Source organism: Petaurus breviceps, unplaced genomic scaffold (genome assembly GCF_028583685.1).
Source record: "Petaurus breviceps papuanus isolate PSGF00001 unplaced genomic scaffold, PetGlider_PUasm1.0 90639, whole genome shotgun sequence".
Lineage (NCBI taxonomy): Eukaryota > Metazoa > Chordata > Mammalia > Diprotodontia > Petauridae > Petaurus > Petaurus breviceps.
In genome coordinates, this window is record NW_027187296.1 from 3164209 (window position 1) to 3184648 (window position 20440).

Here is a 20440-nt window from a genome sequence, read left to right on the forward strand (position 1 = left end):
GGGGTTTTTGTTTTTTGGGTTTTTTTTTGGTCTTTTTGGAGGGGGGAAGGCAGGGCAAGTGGGGTTAAGTGATTTGCCCAAGGTCACATGGCTATTAAGTGTTAATTGTCTAAGGCTGGATTTAACTTCAGAGCTGGTGCTCTGTTCACTCCTCCATTTAGCTGCCCCAGGGTTTCTGTGTTATTGATCATTTTATCACCAGTGACCTGGGGATAATAACTATTTGTTGAATTGAAAAGCCCCAGGAGCTACCCCCCTCACACACACACACACACACACACACTTTTTAGGATGGTAAACCAGTGGAGACTGAGGAGTCAGACAGGTTAGAGGAGAATCAAGAAACAATAGTGTCATGGATGGCAGAGCGTCAAGAACTGTGAATATAGCTCAAGTCATTTGCTACAAAAAAGGCAAGGAGGGAGAGAACTGATAAAAAGTCATGGAACTTGGTACTTTAGAGATAATTTGGTGGTGGGGGTGGAAATCAAGCAGGGAGTGTAGACTGTCCTTTCTACAAGGATACAAAAGAAGACTTTTTTTAAAATTTTGCTTAAAAAGGTGTAGAGGATTAGAAATGGCCACAAACTTGGAAATTGGAGTTCCAGTTCTGTCACTTATTACCTTTATAACCTTGGTCAAGTCACTTTAACCTCTCTGAACCTCAGTCTCCTCATCTGTAAAATGGTATAGAGAGGTCACATTACTACGACACCAATCTGTTTTGCAGAAACCTGAATGTGACCTTAAAACTGTTTACTTTTTCAGTATGTCTCTATACATCTTTTTTTTTCTTTTCAGCAATATCTCATTATGAAAGTTTAGCCTATATTCAGATATTTCCTCTTTAAATTGTATCCCTCTTCAAATCCCCTTGTATTTACTTATCTGAATATATGTCATATCCCCTGGTTGAATGTAAGTTTCTGAAGGGATTTTCTCTTTTTTGCTTTCCTATTCTCAAACCACTGCCTCTTACACAGCAGATTCTTAATAAGTGTTTTTTTTAATAAGTGTTTTGAAAATTAAATTGAATCAAATTGGGTGATATGCTATCCATCAACTTTATACAATTGTGAGAAAAGTACATTAACAGACAATAAATCCCTACATGAATGTGAGCTTCTGATTTTGATTAGACTAAACATATCACATTAGCCGAATTGGGTGAATCCATCCATCATGGATGCCACTTCCACTGGATAGCAGCCATTTAAGATGTCAGTGCTCAATAATGGACAATAGCAGTAACCTGTCTTCTTCTACTCATTCAATAGATGCCCACAGTAAAACCTTTGGGGCTTGTGGCTGGTTCCTGGTTTTCCTTTCTTTCCTGTTGATGGTCATCACCTTTCCTTTCTCCATATGGATGTGCCTAAAGGTAACACCCTGGGGAAATAATAGGGATTGCTCCTAAAAGCTGCTGAAAGACAACACTGAAGCTAAAAACACTCTACTGTTCTCTTAGATTGTTAAGGAGTATGAACGGGCTGTTGTATTCCGACTTGGACGAATCCAAGCAAAAAAAGCGAAAGGACCAGGTAAGAAATAATGTTTTCTGGAATTAAGCTTTGTTGACAGTTTGGGAAATACCACTCAAAGGGAGGACTCCCTGGAGAATCAAAAACACTGAAATGGAAACACTGCGCCCATGAATTTATTTAAAATTGATTTCTAAATGCCCTTCTGAGCTGCTGAGAAAAGACAAGATAATAGAACCATCACAACTAAAGTGTAGACAGTAGATAACCACTCCGGAACAGGGCAACAGAATCGTTCTAACTTGGACAGAATAAGACTGAAAAATAAAATAAAGCATGGTATGGGGATAATGGAGTAGTTTTAATATGTGATATGCTGGAGGGGAAAACCACCCTTTACAAATGAACCCATTTCCCAGCGGTTTTCATGTACTTAATGTCCCAAGGTAACTTTGCTCGTCATACATGTCTCTAATGAGTTACCTCAGAATGCCATAAGGACCAGTGGGAAGTCATCCAATCTGTTAATGAAAAGACTCTGCACTTTCGCTAATTGAAGCCAAACATCCAGGGTTTTTTTTGGAAGGGGGAAGGTGAGGCAATTGGGTTAAGTGACTTGCCCAAAGTCACACAGCTAGTAAATGTGTCAAGTGTCTGAGGTCACGTTTGAACTCAGGTCCAACTGACTCCAGGTTTGGTGCTCCATTCACTGCCCCACCTAGCTGATCCTAAACATCACTTTGTATTCCCTCTGTTACCTATCACCAACAGTGAAAGTCACCATAAAGCAGTCATTCTCAAGACAAGTCACAACAAAGGTTGGAAGATCAGGATTTTGTGGAGGAAGGAAACATCCTAATAGTTTCATCCCCCCTCCTATGGGATTATTAGTTATTTGAATAGTGCTCAGAATAAAAAAAAAACATCTTTGGCTTCTATAATGCCGTATGAGAATGGATTGGTGCAACTAAAACACCAATACTAATTTTTTTTATTCATTCATTCTCACAATTCTCCCTCCAAATAAATAAACAGTTAAGTGAAGACAGGGATGCATTAAATCATCAGTTTAGCAACTCCGTGAAATCATTACAAATCCTAAGACCAGCTACAGTAAACAACGTGTAAGATTTGAAGTCAGGAAGACTTATCTTCCTGAGTTCAAATCTGGCCTCAAATTTGTGTGACCCTAGGCAAGTCACTTAACTCTGTTTGCCTCAGTTTCCGCATCAGTAAAATGAGCTGGAGAAGGAAATGGCAAACCACTCCAGTATCTTTGCCAAGAAAATTACAAATGGGATCAGGCTGAGTCAAACGTGGCTGAAACAATAGACCAAGAACACAATAAATCCTCACACAAGGGTCCCATAGTGTGGAGGAATTCAATAGTGAGGGGGAACTGCAGTGTGGTAGAAAAAGCATTGAACTTGGAGTCAGAAGATGTGGGTTCAAATTGTGGTTCTTACTAGCAGAGCCATAACGAGGGCAATGATCCATGTTCTAGGAACTAGAAGCAGGTTCTTGAACTTAGTACCAGGATAGGACATTCAGGGGGCCCAGGAAAAGCCATCAGGCCATATTTCTTCCTCTGTCTGACCCCAGCATTGTAGTGGTAGCAGCAACTGCATCCTGTGTTAGGCTTCCTCTCCTTTTAACAACCTAAAAACCTCATAGTATCCTAATGTGTACAGTTTTCCCTCCTAAGAGATATGCTACAGGTACACTTTTCCATTGCTACTTGCTTCAGGTGCAAAAATTACTAGTCATATTTCTTATTAAGTGTATAATATCGGGCAAGTTTCTTTCACTGTCTAAGCTTATTAGATAATATGTAAAATGGAGAAAATATTTGCCAATATGCTTAAAGTTTAACACCCTTCCCACCCCAAATCAAGCTTTTATATCTATTGCCTTAATAGCTATTTCAACTCTTTTTGTGAATCAGACCCACAACCACATGCAACTAGCCAGCAAAAAGCCAGCATAAGCCCTCAGATCATATCTTCCTTTTTAACTCCATCATTCTTATTTAAGAACCTTCTCCTCCTTGAACAAAACCTGTTCTTTATGTTATAGAGAGAAAGTTCCTTTCCAGGTTCAGGCAAAACATACCAGGAATTTGCTTGCCCAGCCTGGAGAAACAGAGTAGAGCTAGGAACATTTCTCTTGCATTCCTGCCAGAAACAAAATTATTGTACATTTCACTGATTTGTGAGGAAAGTACTTTGTAAATTTTAAAAGGCTATGTGAATATAAGCTACTATTATCTTAGCATCTTATTTCGCCTCTTCTGATCAACATATTTTAGTGACAGAGAAACTGCAGATATTAGTTCCCCTTCAGTAGACTTGAACTAGAAGACAGCTGTGGAAGAACCATCAATTCTGTAGTACAATAGGGATTTAGAGAATGTAGACTATCAGGAAGATTCCCACAGTAATGTTCTTCTATTGAATTATAGAGATGATTGAGAAAGTTTCACATGGAAGCGGCCAGGTGATATGCCTTTCATATGGATTTATAATGGAATGTTCCCTCAGACAACTCTTATTAAAATTATCCTGGATTTGTAGAGATTACAAACCCCCAAACCAGGAAGAAAATGTCAAGATAAATGTTAGAGATCTTTGGTGGCCATAGTGAAGAAAACAATGATTGATATAAAAAAAAGTCACAGGAGCTTTTGGAACCCCAACTTGACCCCAAGGAATCTGTTGTGGCTGCTTGTTTAAAAAAAATTATATATATATATATATATATATATATATATATAATGTATATGTATATGTGTGTATAGATATATATGTGTGTGTATATATGTATATGTATATATATATGTGTGTATCTATATCCATCCATCTATATCTATCTATCTATCTATCTATCTATCTATCTATCTATCTATCTATCTATCTATCTATCTATCTATCTATCTATCTATCTACACATCTTTTGACTACCCAGGAAAATATTTTGAAATGTGCCTTCTTTTTGGTAGGTCTGATCCTGGTGCTACCATGTGTAGATGTTTTTGTCAAAGTTGATCTCCGCACTGTTACCTGCAACATCCCCCCACAAGAGGTACCAATCATTTATGGTCAATTTCCATTAGAAACACAAAGCCAAACTCTTCTTAGTATACTGAAATCTCAAGTAGCTTGCTTTAACTTGATTGTGTGATTTTACTTTCATAAAGTCCTGGACCATTGCATCATCTTTGTAAGCCTGCTTGAGTATATAACAAACACAAGATAACATATGCAATGTGGCTTCTACCCATTATTGCTTCCTTAGCATCTGACTTACATAGCTCTTGTGAATTTCAAAAGACTCTTACTCTCCTTTTGAATGAAAGAAAGGAAAAAAAAACATTTAAGTTTTCACATTGCTATGTGAAAAGTACTGTGCTGAACTGAGAATATAAGTAAAACAGCCCTTGCTCTCAAGGAGCACACATTCTATTGGGGGGAGACAATACATATAGGTTTTGACTGTAAATCAGATGGAAAGGTCCAATGGTTCTCAGTGTACAATAGCAAAGCAGGTGATAACATATCATCTTCAATATTATTTCAACTGATAAAATCATGGATTTCTGATTAACCATTTGATGGTACCAAGGACTTTGGCAAGAAAACTTTCTTTTCTAAAAAGAAATCACCTATAGCTGTTGCAAATTGCAGCAATTGTAGGAATTGTCAAGCAATCGTCTCTGCAGAGATTATTTCCTAGGACAATGGTTAAGGCTGAGAGAAGCAGGACCAAGGGTCAGAGAGGGTACTACTACTTCCAGGGCTCTGTTGGGCTATTTGCCTGCTGTTAGCAGTTGCTCAACAGTTGGTATTGGTGGTGATAAGGAAGTTGATCCCCTTCTTCACAAAGATTTCTTTCTTAGCCATGGCTACAGAGTCTATGGGGCTGGATGCTGGTCAATGATGGGTGAAGAGGCATTGCTATTCCCAATGTTCTTGGGTTCAGGGTCCTAGGATCTTTTATGTAAAAATGCAATAACATAAAGAGTGGGACCAAAGAATCAAATGCAAATAGGAATCCAAAGATGTTAGGACCCTAGAGAAAGACAACCAGAAAAGAGAGAAAAATAAGTGGTTATCAGTCAGAATTGTTTCCTTTCTCATTTGTTAAACTAATATAGGAAACACTAGATTTCCATGGAAAATGAAATTGAAGAATACAACACAATTTGCACAAATTAGAAGTCAATCCATAATTAGAACTTCTAAAACATGGGGGAAATGAAAAAAAAAACCCCTCAAACAAATGATTTCCATAGAATCATAGAATTTTAGAGCTGGAAGGAATTGAGGGATCATATAGTCCAGTCTTCTCATTTTAAAAATGAGAACACTAATGTCCAGGGAAATGAAGTGACTTGTTCAAAGTCACAGAACCAGTTAAGGACAGAGATCTAGGGCTGGAACCCACTTCTAGTCTGGCGTGAGCTTTACACTTCAGTGGCAAATAGTCACTGCCTCTCTAAGCCTGTCTCCTCATCTGCCAAATGTAGTTAATGATACTTATGCGATTTACCTCCCCAGGTTGTTGGGATGAAAGCACTTTGTGAACCTTAAGATGCCATAGAAATGTGAGTTATTATTGCCTGGGTGGAGTTTGCTTGTAACTCTACTCTGATGATTGCTCCATGGAGGTGATTCTGGGATTACAAAAATCACAGAATTTGAGAGTTGAAAGTGACCTCAGTAGTCATCTAGTCCTACCTATACATGAAATGAACCCCCACTACAACATAGAATTATTGGATCCTTACCCTATACCTAGAACAGACCTCAGAGGCATCCCTGACAAATAATTGCCCAACCTCAACTTTGAGGCTTCCAATGAGGGGGACCTAGGACCCACTCTCATTTGAGTCAGTTCATTCCACTTGAATGAATCTAATTATTAGATTTTTCCCCTGATGTCTAGTCTAAATTGACCTTGTCAACTTCCACCCATTGCTTTAGGAACAGTTCTTTCCTCTGGTGTAAAACAGAACAAGTCTAATCCCTTTCCCACATGGCATCCCTTTAAATATTTTAAGATATCTCAACCCTCGCCACCCTCATTCCAAGTCTTCTTTTCACCAAGTTAAACATGGCCAGTTCCTTCATTTGGTTCTAACATGGACTCAAAACCCTTCACCATTCTGGTTTCTCTCCTTTGGCCATTCTTTAGCTTATCAGTATCTTTTTTTTCCTTCTTTTTAATAAGAATCCTTCTTAAACCTTGGGCCCAAACCTGAATTCAGTATTGTAGATGAGGGCAGAGTACAGTGGGATTATCAACTACCTATTCCTGGAAACCCTGACCTTTAATGAAGTCCATGATCACATTAGCTTAATTTCCCCAAGGCTGTGCCAAAGGAAGGCAAGTTTTGGAAGGACCTACCCCAGCTGGAAAACCTTCAGAATCAGTATATATGTGGTCCCAGGACCATCACCTGATTGGTTGCAGAATTTTTTTTTCCATTTTAACCACAGTACTCTATGCAAATCAGCAATATATCACTGATAGGTAGAGTTCTGTGGTAGTAGAGAGAGTATCCACACCAATAAAATTACAGGTGGTTTGAAGAACTTTGAAAAACTCAAAGGGTAAAATTTGGAGGGATGTCTGTCATTCAAAATGCTAATATTCTATTTGATAAAGAGGGAGTCTCCCCCCCACTGAAATCCAATTTCTGCCTTAAAATATACTTTGAGAACAATTGGATAAAAAAGCAGAAGTTAAGTTGTCTCTGAAAGAAAAGTTTAGAGATTTTCCCTAAACTTTACACAAGCAATAATAATAATAGCAGTCTTTTTCCCACCTTAGGGAGTCTTCTGATTTTATGTGTTCTCCTTTTTATTTTCTTCCAAATGTAGAGAATATCTGCTCTGAGTAGTAAACAAGCAAACTTGAACAGTTTCAGCCATTTCTTTCTTGACTCCTAATTCAAGACCTTTTGAATCATAAATTGAGATTGATGATCTAGGAGCAAAACTGAGGCGTTACCAACTCACCTGAATTCACATCAGAAAAGCCCATGGAGATTCCTAGGAAAATAAGGCCAACAGAAAGCAGCCTCAAGGGAGGCTGGGGTGTCCCCTTTGCTAAGTGTATTCTCCAGGTGTCCAAGGAGCTCCTTGTTTCCATAAAAAAATAAAATAGTACTGTCTACCAAAACGGAAATGTTTGTCACCTCTTTTGGAAAGATCTCTATTTCTTTGAGATAGTATTTTCAGTTTTCCCTAAGGTATTACACATTGGGCTATCTTATTTACAAAACACCAAAACAAGGGGTCAATTCAGTGCAAACCTATCTAATATCAAGCCATAGTTATGGCTTTCTTTTAGCCAAAAAATACAACATGGTCTCTTTTGCCATCTAGTGGTCTTAATAAGTGACTTAAATACATTCACATTTGGAAGCTGCAAAATTCTTCCTTGAATTGATCAACCAAGTGTTAAATGCTGGAATCAGGGAAACTGGTTTTCTATCTATGAATGGAACCACAAAAGTTAAATAATTAATATTGTTTTGAATTAGAATGCCATACCAGGGAAATAAAGGCCCACAAGATGTGAAATTCACAAACCCTAGATCATGTATACCATGTGTCATACTGGAATAAGCCAGGTTGTCTAAATTCTAGCTAGTTGTGCAAACTTAGACACAAATCACCTTGGTTTCTTCATTAGTTAAATGAAGTTAGACTAGACCTATGACTTCTCAAGTCCCTTTCGGTTCTAAAATTCTACAAGGACACACACACATTTCATGTTTTTTTTTTTTTATGCTAAAACTGATGCCCAAGGTAGGAGATGGTAGGGGAGAAGAAAAGGGATAGAAAATTGTCAGGACATATAGAAACTTGAAGTTCAGATACTCGGACCCACAAACCTAGATGACATACCAAGGTCACCACAGCTCTCATAGGAATATAGAGCCAGAACAGATGGAAGTCTCTCTCTTCTTTTTCTACAGATTCTCACCAGAGACTCTGTCACTACTCAGGTGGATGGAGTGGTCTATTACCGAATCCACAGTGCTGTTTCTGCTGTGGCTAATGTCACCGATGTTCACCAAGCCACCTTCCTACTGGCCCAGACCACTTTGAGAAATGTTTTAGGGACACAAACCTTGTCCCAAATCTTATCTGGCAGAGAAGTTATTGCCCATAGCATACAGGTACATAGTATCAACAATCTGCATTTCATGCTTGAAGTAATCTTTTATCTATCTATCTATCTATCTATCTATCTATCTATCTATCTATCTACATAAAAGCTCAATGACTTTCAAGGATATAGGCTTCATTCTGGAGTTTTTACCCCTTTTCATAATCATAAAGTCTATTAAGGAAGGACTTGGAACATGGAGGGTCCCAATGATTTTTTTGGACCTTAGTGTCTTATTTATTTCATTTAACATTATAAATTAAGGACTATCCAAGAGGCAGTGAGATGCCATAGTGGATAGAGTATCAGACTCAGAATCACAAGGATCTGAATTTCAATCCTGTCTCAGACATTTACTAGTTGTGTGACCTTGGGCAAGTCACCTGACTTCAGGTTTACAGCTGAGGCCTTAGCTTCATCTTCTCTTAAATGGGAATAATAAGAGCTCAAGGCTTTTGATAAACCTTCTATTTTTAAAGTGCTTTGCAAAATTTAAAGCATTATCTAAACATTAGTTATTATTTTTCTGAAGAACTTTAAGAATTGAGCTATTTTAGGTCTTAGCTATTATAGAGATTTACCCAGTGCCTTGTGAAGTGCCCTGAGCAGTGTACCCACTTGGAAGGGGTTAGGAAAGTTTGGGATGGGTTAGGGAAGAGTAGCATAGGAAGCAGAAAGCTTCCTCTCCTTGAAACACTTGCCCTGTGGCCTGATCTCCTCCCTGCTTTGTGAAAATTCTTCACACCGGGATGTCGAGCATTATTTTGCAGGAGCAATTTAGGAATCAGCCCAGGAAGATTTCAGCCTTCTTGAAATCTTCCTTAATCATAAACCAAACTGAATACTGCAAAGTCGTCATGGAGCTGCCAAGCCTAAAGAAGAGGAATAAATAATAAAGGGAAAAAAGGAGGGGAATGAGTCTTGTAAATACAGAGCACATGCAAAATACACCCAGTTAGTGACCTATCTATCTTCTGGTCATTATTGTTCTCCCTCTTCTTTCTAAAACAGACAATACTTGATGATGCTACTGAGTTGTGGGGCATCCAGGTGGCTCGAGTGGAAATCAAAGATGTCCGGATTCCCTTGCAGTTGCAAAGGTCGATGGCAGCAGAAGCAGAGGCCACCCGGGAGGCCAGAGCCAAGGTAGGGGCCATTCATTTTTGGAAGCCAGTCTCTAATCTGAGGATCATGGGGAAAATAAAGCCAGTTGAAAGTCTGATGAGAAATAATCCTGTTGTTGCGGTTTAGGCTCTGCCCACTCAGGGCCAAAAACTGTTTTGGTTTCATGATGGGTTGTGGTAGAACCATCTCAAAGAATTCAGTCAGACCACCTCTAATCTAAGCATAGGCATTTATTGAGATTAATGCCTCTCATGGAGCGGGCTAAGTTCCAAGAGTAACCAACAACTTCAGAGAAAGCAAGATGGATTTTTATAGGGTAAAGATGCAATTACATAACAGAAATTGTGAATATTAAAAAGGCAGGAGGGACTTGTTAAGGGATTAGGTAATAGGGGAGGGGTCCCAGCCACAATGGAACTGTGCATTTGCTTACCCATAAAGCATACAGAAAAACCCATTTGGAGGGTTATGTATGTATGATAATGATATTATAATAAGACTTTCTACATCATAAATTCACTCTAGGTCAGTTCTTTACTATTACCGCTCAGGTGCCTGCTTAGCGAAAGTCCCTTCTATTGTTTTAGAGTCCACATCCTGCTTGGACATCCTGGTGGTGCTACTTTCTGATTGGCTGAGTGTCCTGGTCCTGTCTGAGACTAGATGCATATGGTTGTGGTTGAGTGCATGGACACACCTATTATTTCTGTGAGAAATATGAGAAATGGGTCTGGGGGCAGTGGCTAGCTAGAGGCAGTGACTGGGATCCCATCACATGGACACACCTACTGTTTCTGTAAGAAATATGAGTTCATGGACACACCTGTTGTTCTAGTGAGCAGTGAAGAATATACGAAGAAGTTGGGATATTGGGGTGGGGGTAGTGAGTGGCTAGGTAGGGGCAGTGGGCCTGCTGTTAAGTGGGGCCTATAAGGAAGTTAGACTATTGGGGCTGGGGGCAGCTTTATTAGGACTCCATCACTGCTATTAGCAGGATGACCCTGGGCAAGTCACTTAACTCCGCTTCATTTTTACCATCTGAAATGGGAATAATGATAGCTCCCACCTTCCAGGGTTATTGTAAGGATCGAATGAGATAACATGGAAATTGATTTGAAGCCCTAAAGCCTTACATAAATGTTAGCTATTTTTGTTTTTCTTAATAAGAATTTGCCTCTGGACCTGGGGAAAATAAGGGCTTGTATTATTAATGCAGTGTTACACAGATAGCATAAGAAGAGATAAAAATACACACTAATACCTAAGGGGAACTCTGGCCCCAGGTAGTTTCTTGGTCATATCCAGTCTTCTACTTTTGTCCAGGGAGTAATTCTGTATCTGGTACTCTTGGTCACCTAGAGGCCCAAGGGTTCAAATAAACAATGCATTTAATAAAAACTTACTCTTATGCCACTCCCTCCCCTCCAGGCAGCTCTCAGGGCAGTTAAAAAGTCTTTCATAGAAAAATAAAAGCAAATAAAAGTCAGCAAGTGAGAAGGTTAAAAGCAACGAGGAAAGGTGTTCTCTAGAGTCTTAAGACCTCATTGCTAGAGCCTTAGAACTGACTCTATGTTCTCCTTGCCCCAAAGACCCTTTCCTAGCTTCCAGATCAATCCACATGAGGGCAAAATTAAAGCAGTCTGTCCCGTATCTGCTCCATGACTTCTTTGCTCAGCACAGTCTAGGCTGGTGTGGTTGGAAAATGCAGAGTGAACTCAAGTCCCTCCAATTCTACCACTGTTAGTCCCAGAACAACCTTTTATTTTTACATGGGCGTGTTTCCTGTATTCCTCAGAACTAACGGAGACTAGAAGCCCTTCCTATAGCTCTTTGTATGCTTTTATTGCCAAATAAATCTTTCTGTGACCTTTCTATACCACACATCTGGTGTGTGATTAGCTATTAGCTGAGCCCCAGACGTTCCAAAGCATTGTTTGGACATTAAAAGTAGGAAAACAGTTTAGTGCAGTAGCAATGACAAGCCCTTGGTTAAAAGTGATCAAGTTCCTGAATGATTCTCATTCATTTTTTAAATTTTCATTTATATATTTGTTTTAAATCACAGTCATTTCCAACTATATCCCTTCTGCCCTAGCTAGAAAGCAATTACCTGGTAAGAAAGAAATAAAATAAACAAATACAATAGGAAACAAATACAATAATAAACAACAATAAAATAACATACAAAATACAATAATAATACAAAAATAGCAAAATGAACAAAGAAATAAATAAAATTTAAAAAGAGAATAGGAGTAGGAATAAAGAAAGTTAAGGAATAAAAGAACCTGACATGCTAAATACTACTTTAAACCTCACCGAGTTATTTTCATCCTCTGTTATCACACAATCCAGTTCAACCATTAAGTATTTTCTCAGAGTCTACTACATGCAAGACACTGAATTAGGCACTGGGAACATAAAGGCAAAAATGATAAACCAAGAAACTGCCAAGAAGCTTAATATTCTACTATAGGATTCATGGACTGTGACTGAGGGTCCCTTAGACACCAAACTTGATCTCACCAACCAAACTACAAGACCATATCTCCTAGGAACTACTCTCTGCCCTTAACAGGGCTCTTCTCATTGCAAACCCCACAAGAGTCATGGGTTATGACTCAGGGTCTCTCCTAGCTACCAGCCCATCTGGGACATAACATCCCAATTCCAGGCTCTTCCCCACTATAGGACCTTCTGACTATAACCCTAAGGTTTGTGTCCTTCCTAGGAATCCCCTGTAATGTAATGCCAAGGAAAGGCAACTTCCCAAGGTTCAGAATGCCAGCATAGGTGCTCTCCATTTTATTCAGTGACAAAGTAAGAACAGAGAAGGTCAAAATATGACATCACTCAAAATACAGCATTTACTAAGTGTGATTAAATAATCTCCAAGTACTACCCCACCCCAGGACCTTCCATTCATTCAATCCATTACAAAGTCCCTGTTCTAAATACTACTCCACCCCTAGGCTGTACCTTCATTTAGTCCACCACAAAGCCCCTCTTCTCAAATGGAGATTAGTTTCCAATCTAAGTTAAGTACATTCATTGTTCAACCATAGAACACAAAAAGGTCAAAAGTTCCCCACCCCTGGATCACAATTGAATCTACCCCAGAGTTACATCAAGTTTAAGCACAGCACTTAATACCCAAATGGAGGTCTTTTCTTCATCTTGACACTAGGCAAGTTCTCAGCAATCTTAGTTCCTGGGGAGACAAGGCTTAGCAAGTCCACAAGATACATTGCCAGTCTCTTCATTAATTCATCCTCTGTCTGCAGAACAGTCCTAGAACCCCTGAAAACATTAGCAAAACCCTCTCCCAGGATTTCTGTAAACATACAACAAGAAAATCCTTCTTCAGGGCTTCTGAACCAACAGAAAGGTTCCCAGACCCCTGCAACAACAGCACTGTCCTTCACCAGTGGACAGTATTCACTGTCTGCAGGACAGTCTCAGTAGCTCTGAATCAACAGAAAGGTTCCCAGACCCCTGCAACAACAGCACTGTCCTTCACCAGGGGACAGTATTCACTCTCTGTCTGCAGGACAGTCTCAGGAGCTCTTAGCCAACAGCCAGGTTCCAGGACTTCAACAGGACTGTCTTTCACCAGTGGACAAATCTGGCAAAACAACATCAAAACAGACAGACAAAGTACCAGCAAAACAGCCATGTCTCCTTAGTCCTTGGCAGCTCCAGGGACAGGTCTCAGAAGTCCAGGGTGATTCAAAGTGGCCCCCAGCAATCCTCTCAGTCTCTCTGTGCCTCCATGAGGTGCTGCTTCCAAAAAGTTCTTCTGCCTCTCTCTTGTCTCTCTAAATCTACATCACCAGCTCCTCCCAGCTCAGGACTTTCTTTTCACATCAACAAGTCCATCCCACAGGTGGGATTAACAAGCTCTGGGTTTTAACACAATCAATTTGAAAACCAAGCCAATACAGGGGAATCTTTATATTCCACTACTATCACATCCCCTGGTCACAACTATCCCAGATCCACCAAACACAACCCACCTCCAATCTTTTCAGGACAAGGATAGTATCCTTCAGGAATCAGAAGTACCTATTGCTATTCATGATTGAAATTTAGCAGAATTTGAATTAGATCTTGTAATGTGAGATGCCAGCAATAGATGAAGAAAACATTCCCTAGAATAAATGATCAAAGGAAGAAGTAGAAACCTCTAACTTCCAGTCATCTCTTTGTAAAATAACACCAGGGGTGGAACAGTGACGATTCCCACATGGTCCAGAAATGGGCTGCGGGAAACTTCTGATTAAAATTCAGAGATGCAGTTTTGAATGTTGGTTTTTTGTTCCTTTGTTACTCTAGGTGCTGGCAGCCGAAGGAGAGATGAATGCTTCTAAATCACTAAAGTCAGCCTCCATGGTACTATCTGAATCTCCTGTAGCACTTCAGCTGCGCTATCTGCAAACTTTGGCTACTGTGGCCACGGAGAAGAATTCCACCATTGTCTTCCCTCTGCCCATGAATATACTAGAGGGCATAGGGAACATCAGCTATAATGACCATAAGAAAAAAATAGAGAGATAGTGACAGTCCCTTGGCCTAGCCCTGCTGCTCAGATAGGTCCCATCTGTTTTAGTGGAGAAACAGGCAATTGAACAGTCAGGATCCATTAAAACTCAAATTAAGTAATAAGAAACTCCACATAGATATAACAAAGAAACATTACTTAGACTGTAGAGTGCTTTTAAAGTGGCAGTTTGGGTGGGGAGTGCAGAGAGTAGCCAAAACTATGAGGAACATGTGCTTTCATTCCCGTGTGGTGATTGGGTTCCCCATGAACATCAGCAGGAGACTTTTCAGAGTAGCTGAGGCTCACCTCTCTCATTACGACCTTTGTTCCCTTCAACTACAATAGATAGATAGTTCAGGTAATTTATAAAATGGTATGAACGCTTTATTTCTACCTGATCATTTCTCAATAATTCCAAATTAGTTGTATGTTAAGCGTCCTTTAATAATAATAATAATAATAATAATAAACATTAAGTTATTTCCTCCAAATGGCTCTATTTTTTTGTCCTTGTGTGATCCCTGGGATTGGGGAGGGAGAGTGAAAGACAAGTTGTGTCCCCAGAGGTTGCCTCCTCAATCAACAAACATTTATTAGTAAATACTATGTTCCAGGCCCTTTTTAGGGGCTAGGAATACAAAGACAAAAATGAAACCGTTTAAAGATTCTCCAGTTCCCTCCTCAGGTCTGGAAAGATACCGATATGCTCTTTCCTACTTCTGAATATCACCTGTTGGGGCATGAACTGGCATTTATTGGGTACCTATTATGCTCCAGGCAATGCTGTGTGGTAACCTTAGATTGGTTTGTGGATGGGGAGTCATGGGAAGGATCTGAGTCCCATATCTCTGATAGTCCTCTTAGGGAAGATCATTTCCCAGTTCCCCTTGGTGGCCTGCACTCTTGGTCCAAATGCCCTAGACAGAGTCTTAACTAGTGCAGATGCCTGGGGCTTTGTCCCAGGGTACGCAACTTGAAACATTTATAGACATCACTTGCATTTCATCACTTAGTTTAAACATAACATAGCTTAGCAAAGATTATGAAGCTAAAACAGAATGACCAAATGGTTCTGAATACTTCATACCCCTCATGTAGAAGCTACATCCTTGAGGCTCCCTTCTATCTTGTTCTTTCTCCCTTGTTTCAGGCTCAAAAACAACTACTTAACTCTAGTCTTGGTTGTGTATAACATTAGAAATACCTCCGACAACTGAAATTTCTTCCTAACCTCTAGTGGATTGTTTCTTTACTGTCTTCTACCTGCCCACAGGTTCCCTCCTCTTTCCCATCCAGAACCCAGAGTTAGCAATGTGAATGAGCTAGGTACTGTATTATACCTTACTACTAACCTACCAACCCTTAGAAGAGTGCTGTTGGCAGCTGGTCTCCATTTGTGTGAACTCAGGAGTCTGTTTCTTGTCTATCAGCCTCTTCCCAACCCAAGTGCTATGGGTCTCATTGACATTCCTTCTCTTGGCACTTTTTCCCATTGTTAGATGAGATTATCTGTCAGGTTGCCTAGGGGCATGAAACTGATGAATTGTCTTGGAGCAACAAGCCCTTCTTCGAATTTTTCACCAAAACCATCTCTTTCCAATCCCCAGTGGCTTTCACATTTATGTATTCCCACAGAGGTTGGCACTCACCCTAACTAAAACACAGCATGGAAACCAAAGCATTTTGTGTCCTATGCAGATAGCTAAGCTTCACTCAGACCCCAGCTTCAAAGCTCTAGTTCTTCAGCAATAGACTTTCTTTCTCCTTCAAGGGTACCCACCCATCCAATTGCAGCCCCTTCCAGCTTCCCAGTCATATAAATCATCACTCCTGATCGGGTGAAAATGTGTGAGCTATGTCTAGAATGTAATTGGGGTGTGGAGTGTTCCATGAGGACTACAACCTATGGTGAGAGGGCTTGCTGAGACCTTTTCAGGGCTCTCTGGTAGCCTCCAGGGATAAAGATCTCCTCTACCCTAAGCATAGATACCATGTGCTAAGTTGAGTATTGGGGAAGGACTACTTTCCCCCTTTCCCTTTGGGTCCTGTAACCCCAAGAAATGGGCTTAGGGTTTTGGTCTGTTTTGTATGTCCTTTTCAGTTCTAGGTAAAGGCACTGAAGTCCTGAACCCAGGAATTTGAACTAGGGTAAACTAGGACTCAGGATTCAAAGCCAGATGACACTGTTAGCCCCTCAGGGAAGCCATGAAAGTCCGGGGTGCTGAGACACAAATCCAGAGGGACTTTGGATGTAGAACTTGGTGACTATGTTGTATAGAAAGTAAGCTGTATATCTCATCCTTCTCCCTTCCTCAGAGATTGAAGAAGTTTAAAAGGGAGATTATGCCCCTCAGGTGTTGAGGAGATATTGACAAATTTGTTCTTGCTATATATTTGAAGTAAATAATCCTTTTTAAAAGAATTGTTACTTCACTTAGAACACTCAATCTCTCAGGTAATTTTTCCTTATGGACACAACAATCGGCTATTAGTGTATGGGAAATTCAATGGAACTAGGGTACTGGGGCCTCTAAATTGAGGAAATGCAACAACTGGTCGAATTTTGAACCAATGGTTGAGACTAAACCCCCTTAAAGTCACCAGAAAAGTCCAGGGGGAGGGGTGAAGTGTAACACATCTGGCCATCAGGCAGAGAAAGTCGGAGAGTCAGTTACTCTATAGTTAATAACTCCTTAGTTGTCTCTCTTAAGATCCATAATAATTTTAACTCCATGAAACACTCATATTTCTTTGTGGTTATCCTTCATGTCTTGAAAGTAAAAAAAAAATACTTATGAGTAGATGGCTTCCTATGTTTCCTCCATTCATATGCAGGCTTGTTTTTGTCTCAGTATTCACCATGGGATCTAATCTTGGTCAATTGTTCATCATAATCACCTGCTGTGCATTACCCTACACCCCTCACATTTTTAATAGCTTTAATAACCATAGACTTCCACTTGTCATGTCCCAGATTTCTTCTGACATATTTGTTTCAGGAAGTTTGATGGTGTAATGATTGAGAAATGAAAGCCATATGAAAGTTACCAAACTTCATTGTGAACATATTGCCAAAAATGGTCTTAGTTGCAGGAGCATATTTGTACAGTGAAGTAAAAAAGGGAGGAAAATGATGTTTAAGCATTTGCCTTAGGTATTAAATAGTAGCCAGTTAACAGACTTTTAAAATAAAATTTATTGCTCCTGGGCAAACATTTTAAAGACCTCAGCTTTAAGAGGTTTTATATATTAGTTTCACACTGCAGCAAAATGTTAGTACCTTCATAAACTCAATAAAAGGGCAAAGTAAATCAATGGCCTGAAACCTCATGAACAAACACAACGGCACTGACTTCTTTATTGCATACTTTGGTTTGCAGTCTCAGGCTTGTGAAGCATTCAGACTTCTCTGATTTTTCTTCATGGGTACCTTTCAAAGGAGAGACAAAAAGAAACCCACTATCCATCAGGATAGATTAGCCCTGTCCTTAAAAACTTGTCAATAGTAATGATAGCTACCATTTATAGAGCACTTACTGTGTTCCAGGGACTGTGTTAATCATGAGGTAGGTGCCATTATTACCTCCATTTTACAGATGAGGAAACTGAGGGAGAGGTATAGTGACTTGCCTAGGGTCCCACAGCAAATAAGTGTCTGAGACTGGATTTGAACTCAGGTCTTCTTGACCCCAGGCTTGGTGCTCTATACACTGTTCCACCCAGGCCCTGAACTCTAGAGACAGAAAACAGAGGAGTAAAACTTTATTGGTTTTCTAACTTTGTGGCCCATGTATGATTTTTAGGAGACAAAGACACTGTAGACCTCATGGTCTGCTAGCTCAAAATGGCCACTACCCAAATCAAGTTCTCCCCAGGAGCAGTATCTTTGATCTCCTCTGTTCTTGTGAACTTCACAATAATTATTTTTTTCCTTTTTTTTGGGGGGGGGGAAAGATAAGGCAATTGGGGTTAAGTGACTTGCCCAAGGTCACACAGCTAGTAAGTGTTAAGTGTCTGAGGATTTAAACTCAGGTCCTCCTGACTCCAGGGCTGGTGCTCTATTCACTGCACCACCTAGCCACCCAAGATTGGGGAATCTTCAAAGATAAGATCACACTAAGTAAAGAATCCTAAACTCTGTAACTCTTTTCTTTCTTTTTTTTTTTTTTTAAAGCAATTGGGGTTAAGGAACTTGCTCAAGGTTACATGGCCAGTTATTTCTGGGTGTGGTGCTAGGTATCTGAGCCCAGATTTGATCCCCAGGTCATCCCGACACTGGGGCAGGTGCTCTTACTCGCTGAGCCACCTGGCCTCCTCTCACTCTTTTCTTCTTGAATGGTTAGAAATGTAACTCAAGCAACTAGTCCATTATTCAACAAGCATTTATTAGACACCCACTATGTGCCAGGCATTCTGCTAATTTTCAGGGATATTAAGACAAAAACAAAGTATTCCCTACCTATAAGTGGTTTCTAACATAGTTCCAGACAACACATCTCTTATATGTGAAATACATACAAGGTCATTTTGTGGGGAGAGTATTAGTAGCTGGAGGGGAATACAAAAAGCCTTCACACAGAAGAGCTAGGGAGGGTAAGAGGTGATAAGAAGGGAGTGAATTCCGGTCATGGACAACAACCAATGCAAAGGCCCAGAGATGGGAGCTGGAGTATTTCGTATGACAAAGGGTAAAAAGACCAGTTTGGCTGGACTGGAGTATATGCAAAAGTGAGTAACATATCATAAGACTTCAAAGCTAGGTTGGAGCCAGGTTGGGAAGGGTTCAAAATGCCAAATAAAGGAATTTATATTTGATCCTTAGAGGAGTAGGGTGTTTGTCAACTAGGGAGGTGATATGATCGGACCTGTTATAGGAAAACTCATTAATGACTGAGTATTAGAATCAGAGTAAGGATAGACTTAAGGTAGGGAGAGGATTTTGGAGTCTGTTGCAACAGACAAAGCAGGAGATGATAGGAGCCTGAATCATTTTGGTAGGTTTTGTAGTCACAGAAAAGAACACTGAAGTCCAATTCATTTTTGAAAGCCATTATTGTTTTTTTTTTTGGAGGGAAGAAGGCAAGACAATTGGGGTTAAGTGACTTGGCCAAGGTCATGCAGCTATTAAGTGTTCAGTGTCTGAGGCTGGATTTTAACTCAGGTCCTCCTGACTCCAGGGCCAGTGCTCTGTTCACTGCACCACCTAGCTGTCCTTCATTATTCTTTTCAACATCAACTAGAATGACTTAGTGTGTGTGTGTGTGTGTGTGTGTGTGTGTGTGTGTGTATGTGTATACTGTTGACTAAATGTAATTTCTGGTATATAATCCATCAATTAGGTGGTGTAATGGATGGAATATGGGGCTTGGAGTTAGAAAAATCTGACTTTGAACCACTTACTAGCTTTGTGACCCTAGGCAAGTCCCTTAAGTTCTCTGTGCTTAAATTTCCTTATCTGTAAAATGGGTCTAATAATAGCATCTACCCTCACAAGGACAGTATGAGGATCAAATAAGCTAACCCATGGAAGTCACTTTTCTTACCTCAACATGCTATATAAATTCTAGCTACAACAACAACAGCAATAGCAACAACTCTTCCTCCTCTTTCTATTATTATACTAAACATTGTATGAACCAGACTGACCAGGCTGAGACTAAGGACTAAATAATATTTCAATATATTTTTGAGTTTAAATTGATGACAAATTCTTAATTACTGATGAATTAGAAAAATGTCAACTAGAATGAATTACATTTTACTGATGAACTGAGGTTCAGAGTAGTAAAAATATTTGCCCAATTATATAAGATCTAGAGCAGGATTTGAATCAGGAGACTGTTTGAATGGTGGAAAATTAGAACTAGAAGGAACTTTATAGATTATAATAACAGCTCTCATTATACCAGGAAACTGAGACCCAGAAAGCTTAAATAATTTACCCAGGTCACATAGGGGCAGAGTTGGGATTAGAGTCCAAAGATTTCGATTTACAATACTAGTTTTGTAGAGACAGAGGAAGCAATGCAAACACACTTTTCCCGCTTTGCCATTTTTCTAGGCCTGCATTGTGGCTGAAGCAAATGGTAGAAAGGTACCACGGACTTGATCT

At 39.8% G+C, this 20440-nt stretch overlaps 1 protein-coding gene across 1 annotated transcript; it reads left to right on the forward strand.

Annotated features, from left to right (window-relative positions):
- The first annotated feature begins 1197 nt into the window (after positions 1–1197).
- STOML3 (stomatin like 3) lies at positions 1198–14342 on the forward strand. Its single transcript, XM_069064563.1, has 6 exons — positions 1198–1381; positions 1469–1541; positions 4480–4562; positions 8467–8670; positions 9672–9806; positions 14121–14342. The coding sequence occupies exons 1-6, from the start codon at positions 1235–1237 to the stop codon at positions 14340–14342; spliced, it is 864 nt and encodes a 287-aa protein (XP_068920664.1). The 5' UTR covers positions 1198–1234.
- The last annotated feature ends 6098 nt before the right edge of the window (positions 14343–20440 follow it).

Excerpts from the sequence above, each read along its gene's own strand:
- STOML3 (XM_069064563.1), top strand. The coding sequence starts at position 1,235 with ATGGACAATAGCAGTAACCTGTCTTCTTCTACTCATTCAATAGATGCC. Across the intron at positions 8,671-9,671 it reads TTATTGCCCATAGCATACAG|ACAATACTTGATGATGCTAC; the intron begins GTACATAGTATC and ends TTTCTAAAACAG. Across the intron at positions 9,807-14,120 it reads CCCGGGAGGCCAGAGCCAAG|GTGCTGGCAGCCGAAGGAGA; the intron begins GTAGGGGCCATT and ends TTGTTACTCTAG.